The 20,592-nt window shown below is 41.9% G+C and overlaps 2 protein-coding genes across 3 annotated transcripts; one reads left to right on the forward strand and one right to left on the reverse strand.

The window, feature by feature from the left end:
* Positions 1-875: 875 nt before the first annotated feature.
* Positions 876-2,641, reverse strand: atg101 (autophagy related 101). The gene is made up of 2 exons (XM_051400389.1): positions 1,890-2,641; positions 876-1,801 (listed from the first exon to the last, which is right to left on the reverse strand). The coding sequence occupies exons 1-2, from the start codon at positions 2,139-2,141 to the stop codon at positions 1,397-1,399; spliced, it is 657 nt and encodes a 218-aa protein (XP_051256349.1). The 5' UTR covers positions 2,142-2,641; the 3' UTR covers positions 876-1,396.
* Positions 2,642-2,708: 67 nt separating this feature from the next.
* Positions 2,709-19,787, forward strand: LOC127363640 (C2 domain-containing protein 2). Of its 2 annotated transcripts, XM_051400375.1 has the most exons (14): positions 2,709-3,564; positions 4,013-4,108; positions 5,651-5,770; positions 7,727-7,828; positions 8,079-8,195; positions 10,484-10,592; positions 13,496-13,604; positions 13,708-13,772; positions 13,867-13,982; positions 14,109-14,277; positions 15,186-15,427; positions 15,802-16,069; positions 16,349-16,385; positions 17,353-17,587. In XM_051400375.1, the coding sequence occupies exons 1-14, from the start codon at positions 3,283-3,285 to the stop codon at positions 17,435-17,437; spliced, it is 1,917 nt and encodes a 638-aa protein (XP_051256335.1). In that variant the 5' UTR covers positions 2,709-3,282; the 3' UTR covers positions 17,438-17,587. The 2 variants fall into 2 exon arrangements, with proteins under 2 accessions (XP_051256335.1, XP_051256334.1); XM_051400374.1 differs by lacking the exon at positions 16,349-16,385 and having other exon boundaries at positions 2,711-3,564; positions 17,353-19,787.
* The last annotated feature ends 805 nt before the right edge of the window (positions 19,788-20,592 follow it).

A 20,592-nucleotide genomic window follows, 5' to 3' on the forward strand; every position in this document is an offset into this window, starting at 1 on the left:
GAATCAACCTTTTATCCTATTTCTTAAATCATGTGGGGAACACCCCACAAGAGCTGCAGTTGTGGAGATGCTCTGACCCGTCGCCTAGCCATCACAGTTTGGCCCTTGTCAAAGTCGCTCACATCCTCATGCTGCCCATTTTTCCTGCTTCTAACACATCGACTTTAGGACAAAATGTTCACTTGCTGCCTAATATATCCCACCCACTGACAGGTGCCATGACAACCAGAAAATCAGTGTTATTCACTTCACCTCTCAGCGCTCATAATGTTGAGTGTACCCCTGGGCCCCTCTACTTTTGGGCTAAGCCTTGAGTGTTTATGTCCGTCTCCACCCCTGTAAGAGGGCCCATGTGCATTATTTACATGATAGGAAATTATACACATATCGTAGGCTCCTATTTTAGGGGAACATATTCCCAAATCTCTAAAATCTATAATCACTCACCTACTATAATAAGACCTTAAGTTTTAAATTAAATATGCATGAGTTTGTTACACATGAAAGCATTGCATAATCTTTCCTTTACACACTGGTAAACCACAGATAATTAACAACCAGTTGTCAGTTTCATCAGTGTGACTGGTGAGGCAAATAGAAGCTTGTTGGTGAATCTACCTGGGGAACTAAAGCACGTGAAAACGGACACATGCGTCATCCTGTTGGCAGACAACCCTGAGCCAGGGGGATGTTTTTCAAGCTGTGGGCCACAGTGACCATTTCTCACTGGAAACTCGGGAGTGAACTCAGGAGGTGTTTGCCATAATTTTGAAAAAAAATGGAAGACTGGAAATCCTGTCCTACCCATGTGTAAGGTCACACTCTCCGTGAAACTGTGTGCAGAGAGGAAGTGTTCACATAGACGAGGAAATCTGTTCCCAAACTCAGCCATAGCTTTTATCTTATTATATGATCCAGACTCAAATGTAAGAACAGGTTTACAGAACAAATCTTCAGTTTGAAAGAGCTTTGATTGTTGACTATAATTACCATCAGTTACAATGAACAATATTTATTGTCAAAGATTTACAATAATTTATACAACTTTTCAAAAAAAAATCTAATTGATATATACTGTTTGCTACTGTGTTAAAGTTGTATTTCTAGCTGGAGGAAGGTGAAGACTATTTGGAAAGAAAAACGCTTGCAAAAAACAAAACATCTCTAAAATAAATCAATAATAAATCAAGAATCACATAATCAAGAATGTTAATGTACAAGCAATACCAGAACCACAGCAGAGACATCAAAAAAGCAACCAATTAGGTGACACTGCTTCATTGTAGCAGGAGCAGAGCTGACAAATCCTGTTTCTGAACATGAAAAGAGTTACAAGGCATGACTATAGATACAGTTATGGATAAAGCCATCCAGATCTCTCTGTGTTGGAGCATCCTCACAGTGCCAGGGTGTCTTTAATCAGCCTTCTCATTGTTGTGCTCACAGAGGTGCCCAGAGAGTCAGTGATCTGGAATGTGATTTTGTAAAGGTAGGGCTGGACATCTTTGAGACTGGTGTCAAAAACATTGTCCACTTCAGACTGGGTGGGCATCTTTGGCAGGTATTCATGGCGGTTTATGACCTCGACGACGTTGATCACCTTCTCGCCCAGCTTCTCACCCACTTTCTCCCTACAGATCTGTCTCTCCTGCTCATTGGCGAGGTTGACAACATTCACCTTGATGCTCCACACCTCCCAGGGAATGCACTCGTCAGAAAAAGGCCAGCGAGACTTCTTCTTCTGGTAAAACTCCAGGGAGATTTGCCCCATGCCATCGCTGCCAGAGTTGCCTAAAGCGTCCTGTAACCAGAGCATATGATCACATCGTTAAATTATAGGCCCGCCTAGGCATTACAGTCAACAATCACGTGTTGAAAACACCAGTTACCTTGAATTCAGACACAGCTTTCCTGATCACTCTGTCCAGCTCCTCCGAGGACACCCTGACAAACGTGAAATCGATGAAGTCGCAGTCGAAGTCTAGTGTCCCCACGGTACCAATGGAGTAGGTGCCCTCCTTCTTGTAGTGAAATTTCCCGGTGCTGCGATGCAATAAAATGGTGTGCAGCAAAGCTAACATCGCTTCCTCCACCTGCCTCGCCTCCACGGTCACTTCAAGAACCTCCGAGCGACAATTCATTGCGAAGTGAAAGTTATTTCCATCTACAAGCGACGACTCGAGCAGGATGACGAGGGCTACTGTGTGGCAGCTCGGTCACGTTTAGGTGACGAAGATATGTTGTTTACCTCTACAGATGGGCGGGGCCTCTATCAGCCAGTGTATTACAGTATATTAAAATACAAACTAACGTTGTTTACAGGACTCCCTACCTCCAGCTGTACTGTGTGCGGAGTAAACACACAGGCATCGTCACGAAAGCTAGCTAGCTAAGTGTTTGCTACATATGGGACAGGAAGATGTGGTAATGATGGTGAGAGGACAACCTACGGCAAGTCGCGAAGTTCAAAAAAACCTCTTTTGGAGTCGTTTTTTTGTTTTGTTAACTCCGTCCTGTTAATCCAACTGCTTTGACGTGATACAGCACAACGTCGTACTCTTGAGAGAAACACAACTCTGTAAACATCACAGTTAAGTGTCAGTCAGGACAACAACACGCGTAAGTCCGCACGAGCACCAGACAACAACAAACGCTCGCATTTTGCCGCGGTGCATTCTGGGACTTACAGTTTGTGCCACATATCCGTTTCCAGACGGCAACTTTGTACAGTCAGACTGCGCTGCGGACCGAGTCCAGCGGCGAGGACTGCACTCTGCGCCTTCAGGATGTTTTCCCGGGACTCTTTTTACCGTATCTGGATATCACCTGGCGGAGCGTAACCGTAGACCTCGGAAATAACTCCCGCCTGGGGAACTTTGGCGGCTTCGTTGCTAATGAAGAATAGCTAGTTAAGCGAACCGTGGCGAAGATTAGCTAACTAAGCTAACAACCGTATTCATTGAGAGGAGGAGAGTGTACTTTCTGCATGTTTATCTAAAGCCAGAAGCTGCCTTTAGGTCTTTGACAGTGCTGTAGGTCTGTATAACCGGTCTGTGTAATCTGAGACCTCTGTATGGCTTTTAAAAGCTGCTATGGAGCACTGCAACATGGGGAACAATAAGCAGGATTCGTTCTGGGGGTTGAGATCGGTGCTGTTTGCAGTTGCGGGAGATTGCTTTCATTGATTTCGCCGCTCCTTGACCAAATACATATTATGAGGTTGCCAGGAAATTTCCCAGAGGAGGTGTGTTAAGCTGTGATCATCGTTTTCATTTGCAAAGAATGTCCGACTCGGAAAGTTCCGGTTCATATTTTGGTTCGGAGGATCCGCAGTGGCTATGCATGGTCACACTTTTCATCGCGTCCCTGGTCACTTTGATACTGTATTTCGTGCAGTATTTCCAACAAAAGTGTGTAGGAAATAAGCAGAGAGCAGCAGAGGACAATGCGGCGAAGGAGGAAGCCGCCTCTCTGCTGGGATGGGCGCTGTCACTGAAAAGCTGGAAGAGTCAATGGAGAGGAGCTTGGTGCAGGGCTTTGAATGACGAATCAAGGAAGCGTGGGGTAAGTCTCATGACCATCAAGCCACCGCTCTACTCTGTGGTAGGCAGGTGACTTCAATAAACATAGTGCATCGTGTCATAGGTTGAAATAAACTGAATCACCTCATCTGTGCTCTCATACAGACAGCTTTTATAGACTCAGCAACCTCTCCAGCCCCATCCTGTGACATTACACCCACATTTTGACAGTTGACATCAACAGTCCCACTCTACTCCTGCTTCTTTCTAAAGCAAACAGTGTAACACTTGCACCTTCTGGCACAGCCTCTAAACCATCTGCGTAGTTTTTCTGTTCCTCAGAATTATCAAGTCAGAACATATACAGTAGTGTTGCCAGTGTGATCCACTGCATCCCAGATCATTACTCATTCATTGGCATCGACTTCAGCTTCCTGCTCTGTGAGTTGTGAAACGTGTTTTGTGTCTGTCTTCTTCTTCTCCTCCTCCAGGGTCCTGTTCTGTTGACATTTGGAGAGGATGATCTTGAGGCAACAGAGCTCATGGTCAGCCAAGTATCCAGCTTTCAGAAGTCTGCCAGACACAAGGTACGCTGACCATGAAGTCCTTTCAGTAATACGTGATTTGAAGGGCTTTTCCTTTGCCAAAACGCCTTTAAGCTGAATTTTTGTGGATGTTTTGTGTCGTGTCTTGCCACTGAGCGAGGTATATTATTTCCTGGGAGGTACTTAGATCAAGTGTACTATTGTTGAGTGCTGGTTTTGTGTCCTCCTCCTCCCAACCACTGAAAAATAATAGATTGTGTTTTCCACGGCAGCTTCAGCATCCATCAAGATTAGAGCAGCAGACATTTATAGATTTCTAATTTCCTTGTTTATGTACTTTATTGACAAAGGCTGTCCGTCAAATCAATCTCCTGGTCCTTATATCGGTGCAGAGGGAGCTACTATACAACCAGTGCTGCATTTAATCCTGCAGTACTAGACAAGCTCTGACTCATCAACTTGCCAACTTTGGTACAGACATTTCCCCTCGTTAATTTAGATTTGACAAATTAATCTGCGTAGCATTTTTTCAGGTGTCCATGTGCTCATTACAAAATCAAAATCTGCTACGAATGGATTCTTCAGCATCAAAAATATGATGGCTATGAAGCACTTGCATGGTGCTTCTTTTATCATTTATACGGAAAATGTGCCAACCTGCTGCACACTGTGTGTAAAACAAACTGCGACCAGAGGGCCTTTTATTTTAGAGGTCAGATAGGGCCAAATTGCTTGCTGTGTTGCTGGCCTGGTTGGCTTTGCAGTGCTCACACTGCAAACTCAGCCCTTTCTTTGTGATCATCATGATATGGTCCAAAATACCAGGTGTTCTGTTGTTGAATGCAGGGCATTTAATGAACAGAGGCTTATTTTTACCCACATGCTGTGTGTGTGTGTGTGTGCTAAGAAGCTTACATAGCTGTCAAGCTCAGCACTGAGGAGGAGCAGGCAGGCAGGAATGCACCAGCACCTATGTTTATGTTAAGGTTTCCCCTTACAGTGATCTGATATCCAGCTAGACACAAACACGCTCACCCAACACTGAAATTAGAATGAATACATATGTTTTAAGAAAGAGTACACTTTACCGTTGTGTGGTAATTTACTGCAGTACAGTTTATTTACAGATGCATTCCATTGCAGTACAGTTATTTATTATACTCACAGATGATTGAATCTGCTGATAATGTCTTTGGATGTTTGTGCAGATGTTCTTCCCTTTTCACAGTAGAGTGTGAACTTCTCCAAACATTTAGTTTTTTCAGTTTTCAGAAAGTCCGTGTTGTAAACACATATCACTGGTTTTATTTCCTTCTTTTTGTGCCACGTGTTTTGTGTGCAAGACTCTACACACACCCTAATTGAATGTAAATGTATTATGTATTAATCCTTTCAGTTCTTGTCACACATGGATAGACATACAGCACCTTATAGTTTAGTATAAACTCTAGTTTCCTTCCCGATTGGAGCTTATTTTCAAACGACATGGTATATCTACTCGTGAGTTGCATGCAAATGCTGTCCCAGGTTTACATTCTCGGTGGATTTATATTACACTAATGACTCACTTTGTCTTCCCAACAGGCCGCTTCCTGCAGTGTGGTTGGGGAGCAGCTTCAGTTCTCTGTCAGTGCAGTATCGACAGCCATGGCTTCAGCACATCCTTGTAAATACAAAGTCTGTATAACTCCACTGGAGCTGCAGGTAAATGCTCTATAGTTGGCCCTGGGCATCTACTACAGTTGTGAGTTTCTTGGAAGTAAACAATACTCATTTGTTCTTTTGTGAATGTCCCTTTAACACTGAGGCGTCTGACAACAGAGTTACATCCTTTGGAAGTCATTGTGGTTTAGTTTAATGGGAGATTTTATTGGACACGATGTGCTGCCCAGCATTGGCTCACTTCTGGCAGGAGTCTTAGATTAAATGGTTGGGATATCTTTCTGTGCTTGGCAAATGTCCCGAAGACCTCATTAAAATCCCTGTCAGGCTCATTTCCAGTGAGGCTGGCTCACTTTGTCTATTTGTCAGGGCCCAAACAGAATTGATGTAACTCTGCAGTTATGACTCTAATGACTTCTTGTTCTTACCTGGAAATTACAATGATGTATTTTATTTATCATGCCCAAATCTGACTGACTTCATTTTTCAGGGAAATATTCCCCTTGCTCACTCACAGTCTTTCCTAACACTGTTAGGAAAGACCATGACTCGTCCCTTTCGGGTGCAGTATTCAGATAAAGTAGAGTCGAAGGTGATGTGTTGGGATATGTATTGGGCGGTGTGCATTAATCTGTGGTAGGCTTTCACCCGGTGTTAACTCTTCACCAATGTATGGATACGAGTGGCTATACAAGCTAACCTAATTGTATTAAGGCTATTTTTAAAGGAATAAGGTGCTCATCGTCGCCCGCCTGAGCTTGTGCCATAAATACAACCTGAGTGAGAGACTCAAAAGTCAGGATTAGAGTCAGGGCGGTTTTGTTTTGGTTGTGGATCAGTTGTTGTTGCAGTAACATAAAGGAGGCCTCTTGTCTCCTTTTTACCCTAATTGTTTCAGCGTAGCCTGGAATAGTCAGAAAGCCCTTTCAAACGTCTCCATCCAGCCACTGGAACATTTGTTAGCTTTTGACTGAGATCCATGCTAGAAAGGTCCTGGCTTGTCATGTTATGAGTGCTGGGATATGTGGAACAGCAGCCCTGGGCATTTACAGTATATGGACACAATAATACACCCGGTACACTGCGGTGCGCTGCTGAGTGGACTTTGTCTTTTAACACACTACTGCACCACATGGTCTGTTGCATGTGATGGGGGACACGCATGTGACATCCCAATTCAGTATTCATCTTTGAAATGCAAACCCTACATTTACATAACTGAAGTATGACTTTACAACAGGCACTTTGGGCAGGTGATGTGAACCATGAAATGTGTTAATAGCTTTTTATATAATACACTACTACTTGGCAAACAATGCCTGTTCTTCAGTTCATGTGGATGGAGTTTCATTATTATGTTAACATATCCTTCCAGTTAATGCTGTTCGTATGAAGTGATCCAAATCATATCAATGCAGGCTGTGGTATTGTTCTTCTGGATCCATCTGAGCGTCCTCATTGCTATCTGATAAGGCCTTTGTTTGGCATCACAGAGGCGGCTGTTCAGTCTTACACTGGAATCCAGGCATGCTGGGACAGGATGGCCCAGTCTGTGCCTTTCTTTCTCTTTTCTCTCCCATTTTCTCTCAGTTGACCTAGGTGTGGATGTACGCCTCTCTGACCTTCTCCCATTAACCCATTTCCTGTTTGTCAGGCGGACTAGAGAGGCATTGCATAAGTTTGTTGTAGAGTGTATCACATTATTGCATCAGTCAAGGTTTTTATTTGACTGACTTGGTATACATAACGTGATTAAAGAGAAAGAATTAAGTTTCATAAAACAAAGAAAATGAAGAAAACTCTTGTGTAACTAATGGTAACCAAGATCACAACCACCTAAGAACACCAATTCCACACTCACACAGTCATCTACTCATTTTTCACACATCATAAATATTACTACAGATTTACTAATAATGAAGCTTATTAGCACTCTATGATTTCCGATCACCACGGCGTCATAAAGCATCAAGCTTTTCTTTTCTCTGTGTTCCTCAGCTTGATCTACAGATGCAAGAAGCTAATGATAAGGTCAAGTTGAGCTGGGGAGTGTCTCAGCTGGAGACAAGGGATCTGCAGGTGACACCTACTTCCACCCAGGTAATTTTAAGAGCGCAGATAATGAGATGTACCTGCTGTCTGTATAAGCGCTGTCAAAACAAAGGCTAACACACCAACAGAGGGAGAAATGTTTCAATGTACCAAAACCAAATATATTGACTGTTGATTTTGTGTTATAATAAACTGAATGTGGTTCTGTGATCATGGTTGTATAAATGTGAACTTTAGCATTTAACATTTAAAGTGGGGTGTGTGTGATTTGTCTAATCTCATAATCTCTGTCTGTCAGGACAATCCCAGCTCTCCCAGTGTAGCAGCCATAACGGAGCAGCTGAGGCAGCTATTATGTGCAACGCGTCCCTCGGTGCTGCTGAGCTGCAGGCCTGCTCAGGCCTCAGAGGTCAAGGTCAGTGGAGGAGTCATGATGCATGACATCATCTGCAAGTCATGCCAGGTTATTGTCTGCAGTATGCTGGCTATAATTGTATTTATACGATAAACTATCTATCAAATGGCAACGCGACAATGTGAAACAATATGTTGCTTGTATTGATGAACTTACAAAGAATGATCACCTGAATCTGCAGTTCCCCTCGGCTTTATGGGGCTTTGTAGTGAGTTTCAGCATATTGTTCAACTGCACCGCTGCAAATTCACTGTTTTGGTTCACTCTCACTGCTCTCAGAGTATTGTTTTCAGCATCACCATAGATTCCCACGCATCCTGGAAAATCTGGAAATTTAGAGACTAGTTTTCCAATCATGGAAACACTTGGAAATGTATTAAAACGACAAAATTTCCTGGAAATAATTTGTGTTGTTCTGAAAAAAACACAAACGTAAATCTGGGTGCATAGTTTGTTTGAAACTCAACTGTTGGCAGCTGTGCGGCACGACTCTTCAAAATGGGTGAACCAGATGTTAAGCGGAACGGAAAAACATTTCAAACACTCCTTTTTCAGTTCGGCCATGTCGGTCAATCTAGCTGTTCACACCAGACACGGAGTGGAACGGACGTGCAGCATACTTCTTGCCACCGTAATGAACCAGAGGCACAAAAAGCAGCATAAAACTGGAGTTAAAGTCAATGCTAGGCCTACCGGTAAATTATATGGCTGAAAATACGTCCTGGAAAATTATTTCTTAAAAAGAGTGAAGAACCCTGATAGAGTGTTGTGAAAATGCTCTAAAAAGCCAATGTACACTTCCTGCTCAGCACCGAACAGCAGACAGACTGGTCAACGAGTATTTAGCAGCCAAAAATATTTCACTCAGGAGTTGGTAGAGACAAAAACAACTAAAAGAGTTAGTATTGGATCTACTTTTATCGGGTGGACACAGACACGACTCCAAATGAATGATAATGTTGCTCTGTAACTGCTGGATGTGTCAGTAAGCAACTGTTTGCAAACAAGTTTGCTATATTTACATAAAGGATGATGATATGTCAGGGTTGTGTTCACAACTTGTGTCCGCTGCCCCCGAGTGGCTATGGGCTTATTGTTATTACGTTAAACTTGCTAAGCTACTAAATGTAAAAGATCTGTGAATAGACCATGTAATCATGGTAAACGTATGCCTGAATAAAGCCTGCACTAATACAGAAAGACTTTATTATGCTAATATGCCTTTACAAAAAGGTTTATACTGATGCACCCTACCCAGCCATCACATGACATCATTTCATATGTTTCTGATTTGATCATGTGTTCACATTTTAGTAAACTGTGGTTGGAATTCTTGGAATATAATCACAGTATAAAGTATAACCGGGTCTCAGGTTACAGTTAATTATATACTTTAGTAAACTGTTGATTTTTTCCTTGACTGATCAATCCTTTAGTCTATTAAGTGTCATAAATACTGACAAATGCCTATTGCAAGTCACCAGAGCAAAGTGGTCTCTTGAAATGTCCTATTTTACAAAGGTTTGGTATTTCTGTGATGAAAAAGGAGATTGTAGGCAGTAACCAGGTAATGTTAGCTGAATTCATTTGTTATCCATTTACTTATTAGCTCGTTGTTACAGCACCAGCTGATGTTATCCTCCCTACACCTGAATCCCCTGTGTTTTAAAGGTTTTAAAGGATCAAGCAGATCAGTATAAGGGCCAACAGATAAGACCGGATCTGTGACCCCCAGGTCCAGCCAGGTCTCTAATTATTAGGATTATCTGCTGTAAATCAGTTATCAGGTACTCTAAAATGCTCTGATTTCTTCTGTGTGTCTAAAAAGTGTTTTGTTGTTGGTGGTTGTAACAAGGAAAGACCAACCAAAAGTGCAAATTCTCCACAGTGAAATGATAATAAGATAATGAAAATCTGATGCAAATCATGGAGTACATTCTGTCAGCAGGGTTGTTTTGCATAGAGCCCTCAGGCCTTGTGTAAAGTAATGTCATATTGTCTTTCTCATGCAGAATACCATTAATACATCCATTAAAATACCCCTGAGGTGGAGAAGCTGGCAGTAGTTTTATTCCCCTGTAAATGTTTTTTACTCTGACACCTCACCATTTACAATAACCCTACTGTAGCTATAATCATACAATTTGACACACTGAAAAGGTTTTGTGATTCTGGCTTACTTCTCAAAGTAATGGAAATGGGGTGCTTTGCTTACATTGTTACTGTTAATATTGCCATAAGTAGATCAGTGTTGTTGAGTCTTTTATTTACTATGGTTTCTCCAATAGGAAGCCCACAACAACGTGGTTTCCCCCCCAAAACCCCCCCGCGCCCACGACTGGAAGCTGCTGGTGAAGAACATCCGGGTCACACTGAATCAGGAGGAAGATGCTGCAGGTCGGACACATATCTCCGTAGAAATAGAGAGTTACACGTGTTCTGATGAAGTGTAAAAGACAGCAAGTTGTGGTGTTATGCTAGCTTATGTGCTGGACCATTATCAGCCAAGGTTGTAAAGAACAGAGGCTGCAATTGGTAAATCAACTTACAATACAATGGCCTGCTCGTTCTGTTTTTTTCAGGCAAGTGTAATGCTGGTGGGAAATTTTCCACCTTCATTTATTTTATCAGTTCCAACAATCACATAATATGAGGACCTGATCATATTTCTCATTAATTCAGTGTTGTATTCTGGGACTTTATTTAACTTTTAAATTACTTGATTTTAAAACAAAAAAAAACACATACAGTAAGTAGCATACATTCTGTTATAGCTAATCAGCATTGAGTTTTTCATATGGTATTAGCGTTACTATTTTAAGCACTATTTCTGCCCGGCCTGTTTCTTTTCCCAACATACTGTGTCCTGTCCGGAGGCTCTCCAGATAACAACGAGGAGATCTGTTTGCCAGTTGGCTGTTAAAGGTGGTAATCTTACTGGTTAAGGCTGAACAATGTTGGCAGTATTTGAATAGTACACCCACATCAGTATCACTACACCCAGTGTGTTGGCCTGAACCGTGTCCCAAATTCAGTTTGTGACTCACTGGCCAAGAATATTCTTTACCAGCCAAAATAATAATGGCCTAAGTACATTTCATTGAGATAATAAGGTGTTATGTTGAATATAAACGTAAATAAGATAAAGGTCCAGTGTGTTACATTTAGGAGGATCTATTGGCAGAAAATGTGAGTCTTGTTTTTGTTACCTTTTAGAATGAGCGGTTTTTATCTACAGAGGAGGCAGGTCCTCTTCAACGGATTCCACCGGCATGTTTCTTCATGGATGAACCAAACACTGGCTCTAGATAGGGCCTTTTACGTTTTTCGCAAGTTTAAAGGCCACAGTATTTTGTCCTACAAGCAAACGGGAGGGTGATGAAAGGATGTTTTAACCTGCAACTACACCGCTAGATGACACTAAATTTGACGCACTGGTCCTTTAAATGTACTTGGGTCAAACATAAAAATGAATTTGGGGGTTTTGTAAGCCTATGAGATGTTTGTTCATTTTATTCACTCATCCGCAACCACCCTCTTCTTTGCACAGTCCAGCAACAACTTATAGTTTAGCAGATTAGCTGATGTCCCATACGGTAACAGTGCTGTGAAACTAGGGGCGCCGAGATGGTTGGTTTCACTGCTCTTTTTAGACCCATGTGAAAACGCGTATGGTACTGTGTTTGTGTCAAACTCCACCACAGACAGGAGGGGACAGACGCGCGGCGCCCGTAAATGAAACTGGGCAGAGACTCTCAAACGTTCACCCACCAGTGGGGAAGGTAGCTTTCTGAGATTTACTCACCAAACGGAAAATCTACCCGTATTTGGCATAGACCCTGGCTATGAACCTGCACAAAAGGGAGATTCCCTGTATGATGAGAGTGAAAACAAAGCACCACGGTGTTGTCAGCCATGACATTAAATGACAAGATGTTTTGAGTTGATGAGAGGCTGTTCAAATTATTGTCCAGTGACGACCATAACATCGTCACAACAACTTTGTTTTGGTAGTTCCTATGTTTAGTCATTCTCTTAATTGTGAGTCAGCAGATTTCAGGACTCCAGACATCCTCTTAAGTGTTCTTCACAAACACTTAATATTGTACAGCAGAGACATGACACAGCATTTAGCAGTTGACTATCTATTTTCCTTCCTATAAGTGAAGGACAGTTATACTTAGCTTCACTTGTGAGACTTCCTGTGGCCTAAAAGCCAGATCCACATCTAGAGCCACTGCAGTGGATGCACTGTTTTTAAGGCTCCTGCTGATGTTGTATTCATTAAGACTCAGAGCTTTCACAGCAACGGAGCCTGGCTTGTGGCTAATAAAGTTCAGTTTAAGTGCTCCATGAAATGGGCTTCATCACATGTGGTGAGGAAGAGCTCACAACCAGTACTTTGTGAGTCCCCTCTAACCTATGCATAATTCATCATGGGGCTTCTTTAAGTCCAGACCCAACGGCAAGTCAATCTGGACCCAGTCCATACACTGTGTTATGAAAGTAATACATTATGAAGTGTAACGTTTTCAACAATGTGATGGTTATTGAGCATGTGCCTTTCATCTGCCATCGATTAACGGGTGGAGAGAAACCGAGAGTGATGTTAGCCTCCTCCATGCACTGCTCACTTGCTATTCATGAAAACAGAATTGTGGGTCATTACACTCATTTTCTGGCAACTTTGACAAAGAAAGTCATCAATGTCTGTCCCTGCATGATACTGCGAGTGAGAAACCGAAAGGCAGGACCGAGCTGGTGTGTGTGTGCAGTAAGATACAGAGGTGGAGGTGTGTGCAAATATCTAATATCTATATCCAAATATTTGGGTCCAGCCCTAATTCACAGCCATCCTGTCACCAAATGAATGTGGTATTATTATGGCTTATCATTGACATTGTTGTCATGGCGACGTTAACTGCCGGAGTGACAATGTGCATTGTTGCTGCGAGTTCACACATTAGTGTACCTGAGAATTTATCAGCTCCTTAATCACACATACAGAATGTGTCTCATTTTCTCTAGTACTATGATTAAATGTTAATATGTTATCTCCAATCCTTCGGGACCTTCTTGAATAAAAAGCTGATTCACCTTTTTGAATAATATGTTTTAGAACCCCTGATAGATACGGTGCATGTTGATCTCCCTTTGCACATTAAAGTGAAGCAGTGGAAGTGACCAAAGCAAGATTGTATCTTGCAGCAACATGTTTGTTTTTTATAGATTTTCAAATGAATTTGCAGATAGATCTTGGATCACAGTGTGTTTTCACCGTTTTTTTGCTGTGTTTGTAGGCAGCACCAATCCTCTGTGTGTACTGCAGTTAGATGATCCTCCACAGAGGTTTAACACCTCTGTTTTGAAGAACACAACCAATCCTGCCTGGGACCAGCCATTTATTTTGTAAGTTTTACCACAGAGCACTGCTTTTTCCAACATGTTTGTTTTTATTGTTTCAGTGGAATAGATCAACATCCGTAATACATGTCCTTTTCTTTTCCACCAGTGAATTGAATGGACTTTCAAAAGAGCTCAATATTCAGTTGATGAATGATGGACAACCACAAGAGAGTGAGGATATGACTGAGTTTGTCATTTTTTTCACTAGTTGTAACTGTCACATGTTTAGGTACTACCAGACTAAACTGTGTTTTCTCTCTTTCAGATTCCTTACTTGGTCAGGTGTCAGTGCCTTTTGATCTCGTAAAGAAGCATCCCAAAGGACAGCAAACATTTGCACTCATGACCAAAGACGGAGTGACTGGATCACTTACTACTGACGTAAGACCATCATCCCAGTTAACATTAGGACATTATCACTTTAGATATAGTTTAATTCTTTCCATGTATCTGAGGTTTTGTGTACACAAAGTTAGAATATAAATCATTTTGAATTCTGTGCTTCAGTTTACCTACCTGGAGCCCAGTGAGGTGAGGTCCTGGCACCCTCCGACCCCAGCCTCCAGTAAGAAGGTGGAGATGGACCGTACAGTCATGCCCTGTGGCACGGTAGTCACCACCATCACTGCGGTGAAGAGCAAGCCAGGCCGACCACTCCCTCTTGGACTCAACATAGGTACAGCACCACAAACCGTGAGGATGCACGGCACATGGAGGCTAATTTATTCTAGTGCTGCCAATGCAAGAAGAGCCTTGGCAGTTGAAAATCCAAACAGCTGGTGCAAAGAGATATATATATATATATATATATATATATATATATATATATATATATTTTTTTTTTTTTTTGGAGTTACTGTTCCAAAAGAAGAGTATTGGCTAGAACTGGAAGTTTTGAAAACTTTAGTTCTTATCACCCAGCAGATCAATGGTGTAGTCACTGGTACTGGAAACAAGCCAATACAAGTGCCAATACAAGTACAACAAACCAGGCGCTGCAGCAAAAACACCCCTCCTCCCATTCATTTTGAATGGGCATAGTGCTTTCAGGTTTAGGTAGCAGACTAAAAGGCTTCAAACTGCTCAACAGTCAGCATGAAATATCACTGAAACAGCTGCTATCCACTTTATGGACCACACTATGATGTTATCCCAGTTGGGTCCTTGCTTGGTTTATTTCGTGTGTGTTTCATCTGTCTATGGCTTGCAGTGTAAGTACAAGTGGTAAAAAGAGCTCTGTGTCTAAGTGTGATATAAATAGGCTCATGTTAAACGATAGCAGGAGGACATTCTAGATGTTGGTAGACATTTTTAATAAAGACATTGTGATATGATGCACAGGTGAAAATAATAACATTAGTGATTAAATTTAAATTCCATTTAGCTCCATTTAGGTTTTGGGCTCCTGGTACTGTGCATGCTGGCTCACTGACATTGTAATGGGTTATTGGGACACTTAAATACAACAGAGCCATCATTAAGCGTATTAGTAAGAGCTGTGCTTTTCCTACTATGACAAGTCAAAATGTCTGTTGTGATAAGGGCCTAGTGGTGGACCATTAAGATAACTTTGTACTCCCTCAGATCCTGCCCAGAAAGCGGTGGCCAACAAGCCCAAGCTGTCGGAGCGCCGTGTTTCAGAGCAGGCGTCTATGCTAGGGGCCACAGTCAGCAAGGCCCTGTCCTCTTCTGACACCGAGCTGCTGATGCTCAATGGCACGGACCCGGTGGCCGAGGCCGCCATCAGACAACTCCACCAGTCTGCCAAGCAGAAGCTCAAGTCCCCAGTGAAGAAGAGTACCATCATCATCTCTGGCATCGCCAAAGTAAGGATGAGCTCCAGTACCAAAGAAACACTTACTATTTCTCTCTAGTAGAACCCTTTTTCTTATTTAATATGCAGGGTTTTTAAATGAAATCAGTTTCCACTGTGTTCCCTGACCTGTTGATCATGAAGAAAGAAATAGATCTGTAATGGAATGATGCGTGTCATGTCTGTAGACTTCATCTACCGACCATTAAAACTGGGCCTTCCAGTGGAAAAACAGTTTGCCATCACCCTTCTCTGATTACATGAAAAGACAGGTGAACACAGGTCCTCAGAGCTGCCAGTGCAAATATTTGCTCATTCTTGATGACAAAGGAAATATTGTTTTACGAGAAATACATTTTAAAGACTGGAATATGCTCAATTTCCCAGACGCCCTTGTCTCAGGACGATGAGCTAGCTCTGATGGCGGGCTACGCCGCAGCGATGGACGCCTCCATGTCAGAGGGCAGCTCTACTCAGGATGTGACCATGGCGATCGCATCAGGGACCAGTAGCCCTCCAGAGGAATTGGAGCCCCAGGAAGGCCCCAGTGGAATAGGCAGGCCTCCAGAGGACTGGGAGAGCCAAACCGGAGAGGAACTAGACCATACGTCGCTCTCCATGTGTGTGTCTGAGGCGAGCTGCAAGAAGAGCAGAGGTGAGAGGCCACAGAGGGGACTCACTGACTACCTGAAGCCACGAGTTAATGCGAACATGGTGACATAGCTGGTCTTTATAGGCGTATAATTCCATAAATCATACTTTCAGTCCTCCAAAAACATATTGCCTTAAAGGCAGAACTTGATTTTTTCCATTTGGCTGTTTTCATGGCCATCTGTTGCTCCTCAGTGATGCCGTCTGTTTTTGTGTTCTTCTCTCTCTTTCCTTCCTACTGTTTCAACCTTTCCTTTTTGAACTACCATCACTGCCACCTTAGAGGAAAGCAGTGCTAAGCACACATTATGTCCAGATGAGTAAGTTATTTCACAAGTTACTTGTAGTATCCTTGGTACTCTAGTATGTGTAGTCTGCTACAGTAGCTCTCAGTAGAGTAGATAACATAGTGTTTCTGCAATGTCCAATTCATTTTCAGCTCATGTCAAATCATTTGGGTATTAGTCCATCATATAGTTGCTATATTTTAGTGTTGTGGGGCTGCACAATATAGACAATGTACTGTGAACATTTTGAGTTATTTGCATGTATTGTATGTTAGGACCTTTAGTACACTGTGGTGGAGGATCCCCTGCACTGGACCTACAGGTGGCAAAGATCATTCTTACTATTTCAGTCTATAATTTTGTTCTAAATATGGGCATCAAAAGGTCAATCATAGAAACCTGATACCGCAGAGTAATATATCACTAAGGAGATCAAACTGTATCTGTACTGTACATTGTCCAGCCTGTATGAATGCATTCTGTAAGGAGGAAACTGCTGTTACTTTCTGCATTTGTCATTAGTTAGAATTAGTTTTCATAGTTTTTCTAATGTGTTATGTCAACGTAATCTAATCCACAGATATTAGCCACTCCTTATGTGCTGAAAGGAAGGAATGATGCTTGCAGTAAGGTTTGACTACGTGGCTGCTCTTTGTTGGTAGTCCAGTATGTGTTAGCTGGGGATTAAACAAGTTTCTCCAAGTCTGATTATCAGTGAAACTTGACAGAGCTCTTTCACAGAGGAAATACTAGTAGTCGGTTTGGGGGGGGTATATTTTTTTCCCTTTTCATGCCAGATTTTAACAATCCATAAACAACAATTTCCAGCTAACACAGATTCTGTGCCACTGCTGCTTCAGCTGTCTTCACAATGCTGCTACTTCAGATACTTCGAAGGAATGTTGTACACGCCTGCAGTTTTAAGTGGCATCATCTTGACATAGTCCTTACCTCAAGGTATCACAGTGAATAATTCCTGTCCTTTGTTTCTCCACTGCAGGCAGCTTCCTTCAGAAGAGTGCCAAGCTCTTCTTCCGGCGGCGTCACCAGCGCAAGGACCCGGGGATGAGCCAGTCGCACAATGACCTGGTTTACCTGGAGTCTCCAGCTGCAGTGGAGCGGGCGAGCCGAACAGCCACGCTTAGCCGTATGCTCAACCGCAAGAGCAAGAATAAGAGCAAAGCCAACGGCTCTACCTCCATGGGGGAGCCACATGTGTGACCCCTCCCTCCTGTCACCTCAGTCCCTCCTACAACAACTACCATCACCACCTTCACCTCAAAGTTGCACTGGCAAACTTCCTGGCTAACCTACCCCCCACCCCCCTGCCCGACCTGCATAATGGTGCGCCTGCATTGTGAATGGGAAAGCTGTGCAGATGGAAAAATATCCTCTTTAATTGCCGTATCGTGCTTCCTATGAGAAGCAGATATTCCACTAAAAGCAAGTGTATGCATGTGTGGATGAAGGTCTCCTGTCTTGGATTAATGGCATTTCAGAGGATATTATTTAGCATGTTTCATATTATTTGATTTTATGCAACATTTGAAATCTTTAAGTGCTTTTGTGGCCTTGTTACAGACAGAAAGGACTGGTGTGGGCCGTCACTCTTTACCTCACTGACACTGAGGATAAGGAGTAAACTCTCCCTGCTGTAAACCGTAAGTCTCCTACGGTGGACCAACAGGACCAAAGATTAAGAGAAGAGTGGTATTTGTATGATTTGCACAATTTTAGTACCTTTATTTAAAGTGCAATGACAGGAGCTACTCTTGTGTTAGAGATACATGTTGAAAACATTCACAAAGGGAGATGATCTTTTCGATGCACAACGGGGGAAATAGTAACACGACTACTTTTTGACACTAATACTATGAAATGTGGTGTTTATATCAGTTCATTTAAAAGAAGTAATTTTATTCAAAATGAAGATAAGATGTTCCTTTATTGATCCCCCTTAGGAGAAATTCAAGCAATGAAGCAAGATTAGAGCAACAGCTATATGCAATGTGCATATAAAAGCTGTAAAACAAATGTATCCGGAAAATTGTCAGCCCTCATGTCTAACAAAGATACCAGAAGTCGTAGTTTATGTTTGGCATGTGCGGAGGCTGTGTTATCAAGCCTTTAACATGAGTTCACACCCTTCCACAAAGAAAACAAAGAAGCAGTGACACTGTGGCTAACAGAAACTTTAGCTATATGTGAGCGTTTTATGTTTACTCCTCTCTGCTGTGTTTTCAGATGATATGCAACTTTCTTCTTTGTCTTCCTAAAAGATTGCTCTTTTACACTACTGTTATCAGCAGGGTTGTTAATGTGTCAAAAGGGAAGCGAATGAACCTCTATCCAGGGACTGTGACGTTACACTCGGCCATACTTGTCACATTACGCACTAATCAGATTTGTTTTACACTCATTTCAACCCTGCATTTCACCTGAATGAAATCCTCAGTCTTTTATTTGATGTTTTATTGTTTTTAAAAGATGTAGCTTTGAACACATGAACAAGAAGAAGTGTGAACACCTTTGGGGGCAACCACATAGTTTGGCTGCTTTTTTTTTTTTTTTTTTTAAATCCAGCTAATGATTGTATTTTTGTTTTTGTAAGCAGCTTGTTGAAGACATTTCTGTACATCATGTAAACTACTGTTTAGTGAATCTGCTCAGAGGATTGATGCAGCACAGTGACAGACAGAACTAACAGATTGCCTTACAGTTATGTCTGAGGATGATGTCACGGGTGGACTTCCTTGACTTGACGTTTGGTTCCTGAGGCTGCGTCCACCAGAGGACTGAAGGACTGTGGCCAACAGTTGGACTGGCTCTGAGAGACGAGCGTACCGCCATGTTCCTGCACCATCAGTAATGTCTATAATCAAGAAGCCTATGCACATAACATTAACTGAGTGTTTACATTATTAGACTATCAGAATTAAAAACACTCACTTGCTGTTTATGGCAACACTCTGCTGCAGATTCAATGTGGGTTGTCTTTGTGTCTTGGTATTAACAGTACATAGAGATCCATTCTCATCACCTGCTCTCCTCCATCATCACTGATTAGTCTGCTTTTTAAAAAAAAAAAAAGATTCCGATTTGGGCTGAAAAAAGAAAATTCTGTTACCATTCAGACAGAATCACCTTTAAACTCTGAGGAACGGAGGGGAAAACGGGTTTTAATCATGCTCAGCTTCAGAGCCCTTGTTTATGGCAGCCTGCAGTCATTGGCTACTGTTATGCATTGAGTAAGCAGTAGGGCTGTATGTGATTAATAAACTGCTTCCTTATGTTTTTTTTATTTGCATCTGCTCTGTGCACAGAAACTGACTTAACTGTTGTTACAGAGTGTCAGTTATTTCCCTGCAGGGATTGTAACTAATATACATATCCAGTTATTTCATTTTGGACAATAAATATTGATTGAATAACTGAGCTTGCGTTGCCGCGTTGAGTCTCCTGGCTGTAGTGAATTGTCTCCAGTGCTCCTGTAACTTGGAAACCTGTACACGTTGTACAAATTCTGTTCCACTTCTTTTATTTTACAGTGGCTTTTGTTCATGAAGGGTCAACAGTATCACTGCACAATCTGTAGTAGAAACAAACTCAAGTACAGTTTTGAGATAGTTGTACTTGACTAGAATATTTGCATTTAATGCCGCTTTAGACTTCTACTCAACTACATTTCAGAGGGAAATATTTCACTTTTTACTGCACTACGTGTATTTGACAGCTACAGTTATTTTGCAGATCCTTTTTTGAACATTATCAGCCTCACACACGATGCATTAATCAGTAAAAAACTCATTAGTCTGTAGTGCACAGAAGTTTATTTTCTCCTAAAATGGGGAAACAAAATGTGGCAGTGCAGTTGGAATCCACCTGTTTTCATACTTCTGGTGCTGCAACCTGTGTTACTCTTTCTTATTTCATGAAACAGACACTATTAACACATTTAATTTATTATTAACGTGTTAATTTAGATATTTTGCACTGAAAAATATGTTTTTTAGGAGTCAATTACAGACTGAAGTGGCTTTATAAGAAGGTTTTTGCAGGTTTTACTGCACAATACTATAATACTATACATTAGTTAAAATCAGCTCGACCCTGACCAGCTAGACTGTCAATGCTGCTAACCGGTCAGAGCAACAGTGGTAATAATCCAGTAAAATATACAACACCAAAAAAGAGGCCATTGGTCTAAATGAACAGTTTAACTTTTGTTATTTAAAGCATA

The sequence above is a fragment of the Dicentrarchus labrax genome, unplaced genomic scaffold (genome assembly GCF_905237075.1).
Source record: "Dicentrarchus labrax unplaced genomic scaffold, dlabrax2021, whole genome shotgun sequence".
In the NCBI taxonomy this organism is placed as follows: Eukaryota; Metazoa; Chordata; class Actinopteri; family Moronidae; genus Dicentrarchus; species Dicentrarchus labrax.

Bases quoted from the DNA above. Each gene is read 5' to 3' on its own strand.
- atg101 (XM_051400389.1), bottom strand. From the start codon at position 2,141: ATGAATTGTCGCTCGGAGGTTCTTGAAGTGACCGTGGAGGCGAGGCAG. The intron at 1,802-1,889 runs GTAACTGGTGTT...CTCTGGTTACAG, and splicing joins AAGCTGTGTCTGAATTCAAG to GACGCTTTAGGCAACTCTGG.
- LOC127363640 (XM_051400374.1), top strand. From the start codon at position 3,283: ATGTCCGACTCGGAAAGTTCCGGTTCATATTTTGGTTCGGAGGATCCG. The intron at 3,565-4,012 runs GTAAGTCTCATG...CTCCTCCTCCAG, and splicing joins ACGAATCAAGGAAGCGTGGG to GGTCCTGTTCTGTTGACATT. The intron at 13,983-14,108 runs GTAAGACCATCA...TCTGTGCTTCAG, and splicing joins CTGGATCACTTACTACTGAC to TTTACCTACCTGGAGCCCAG.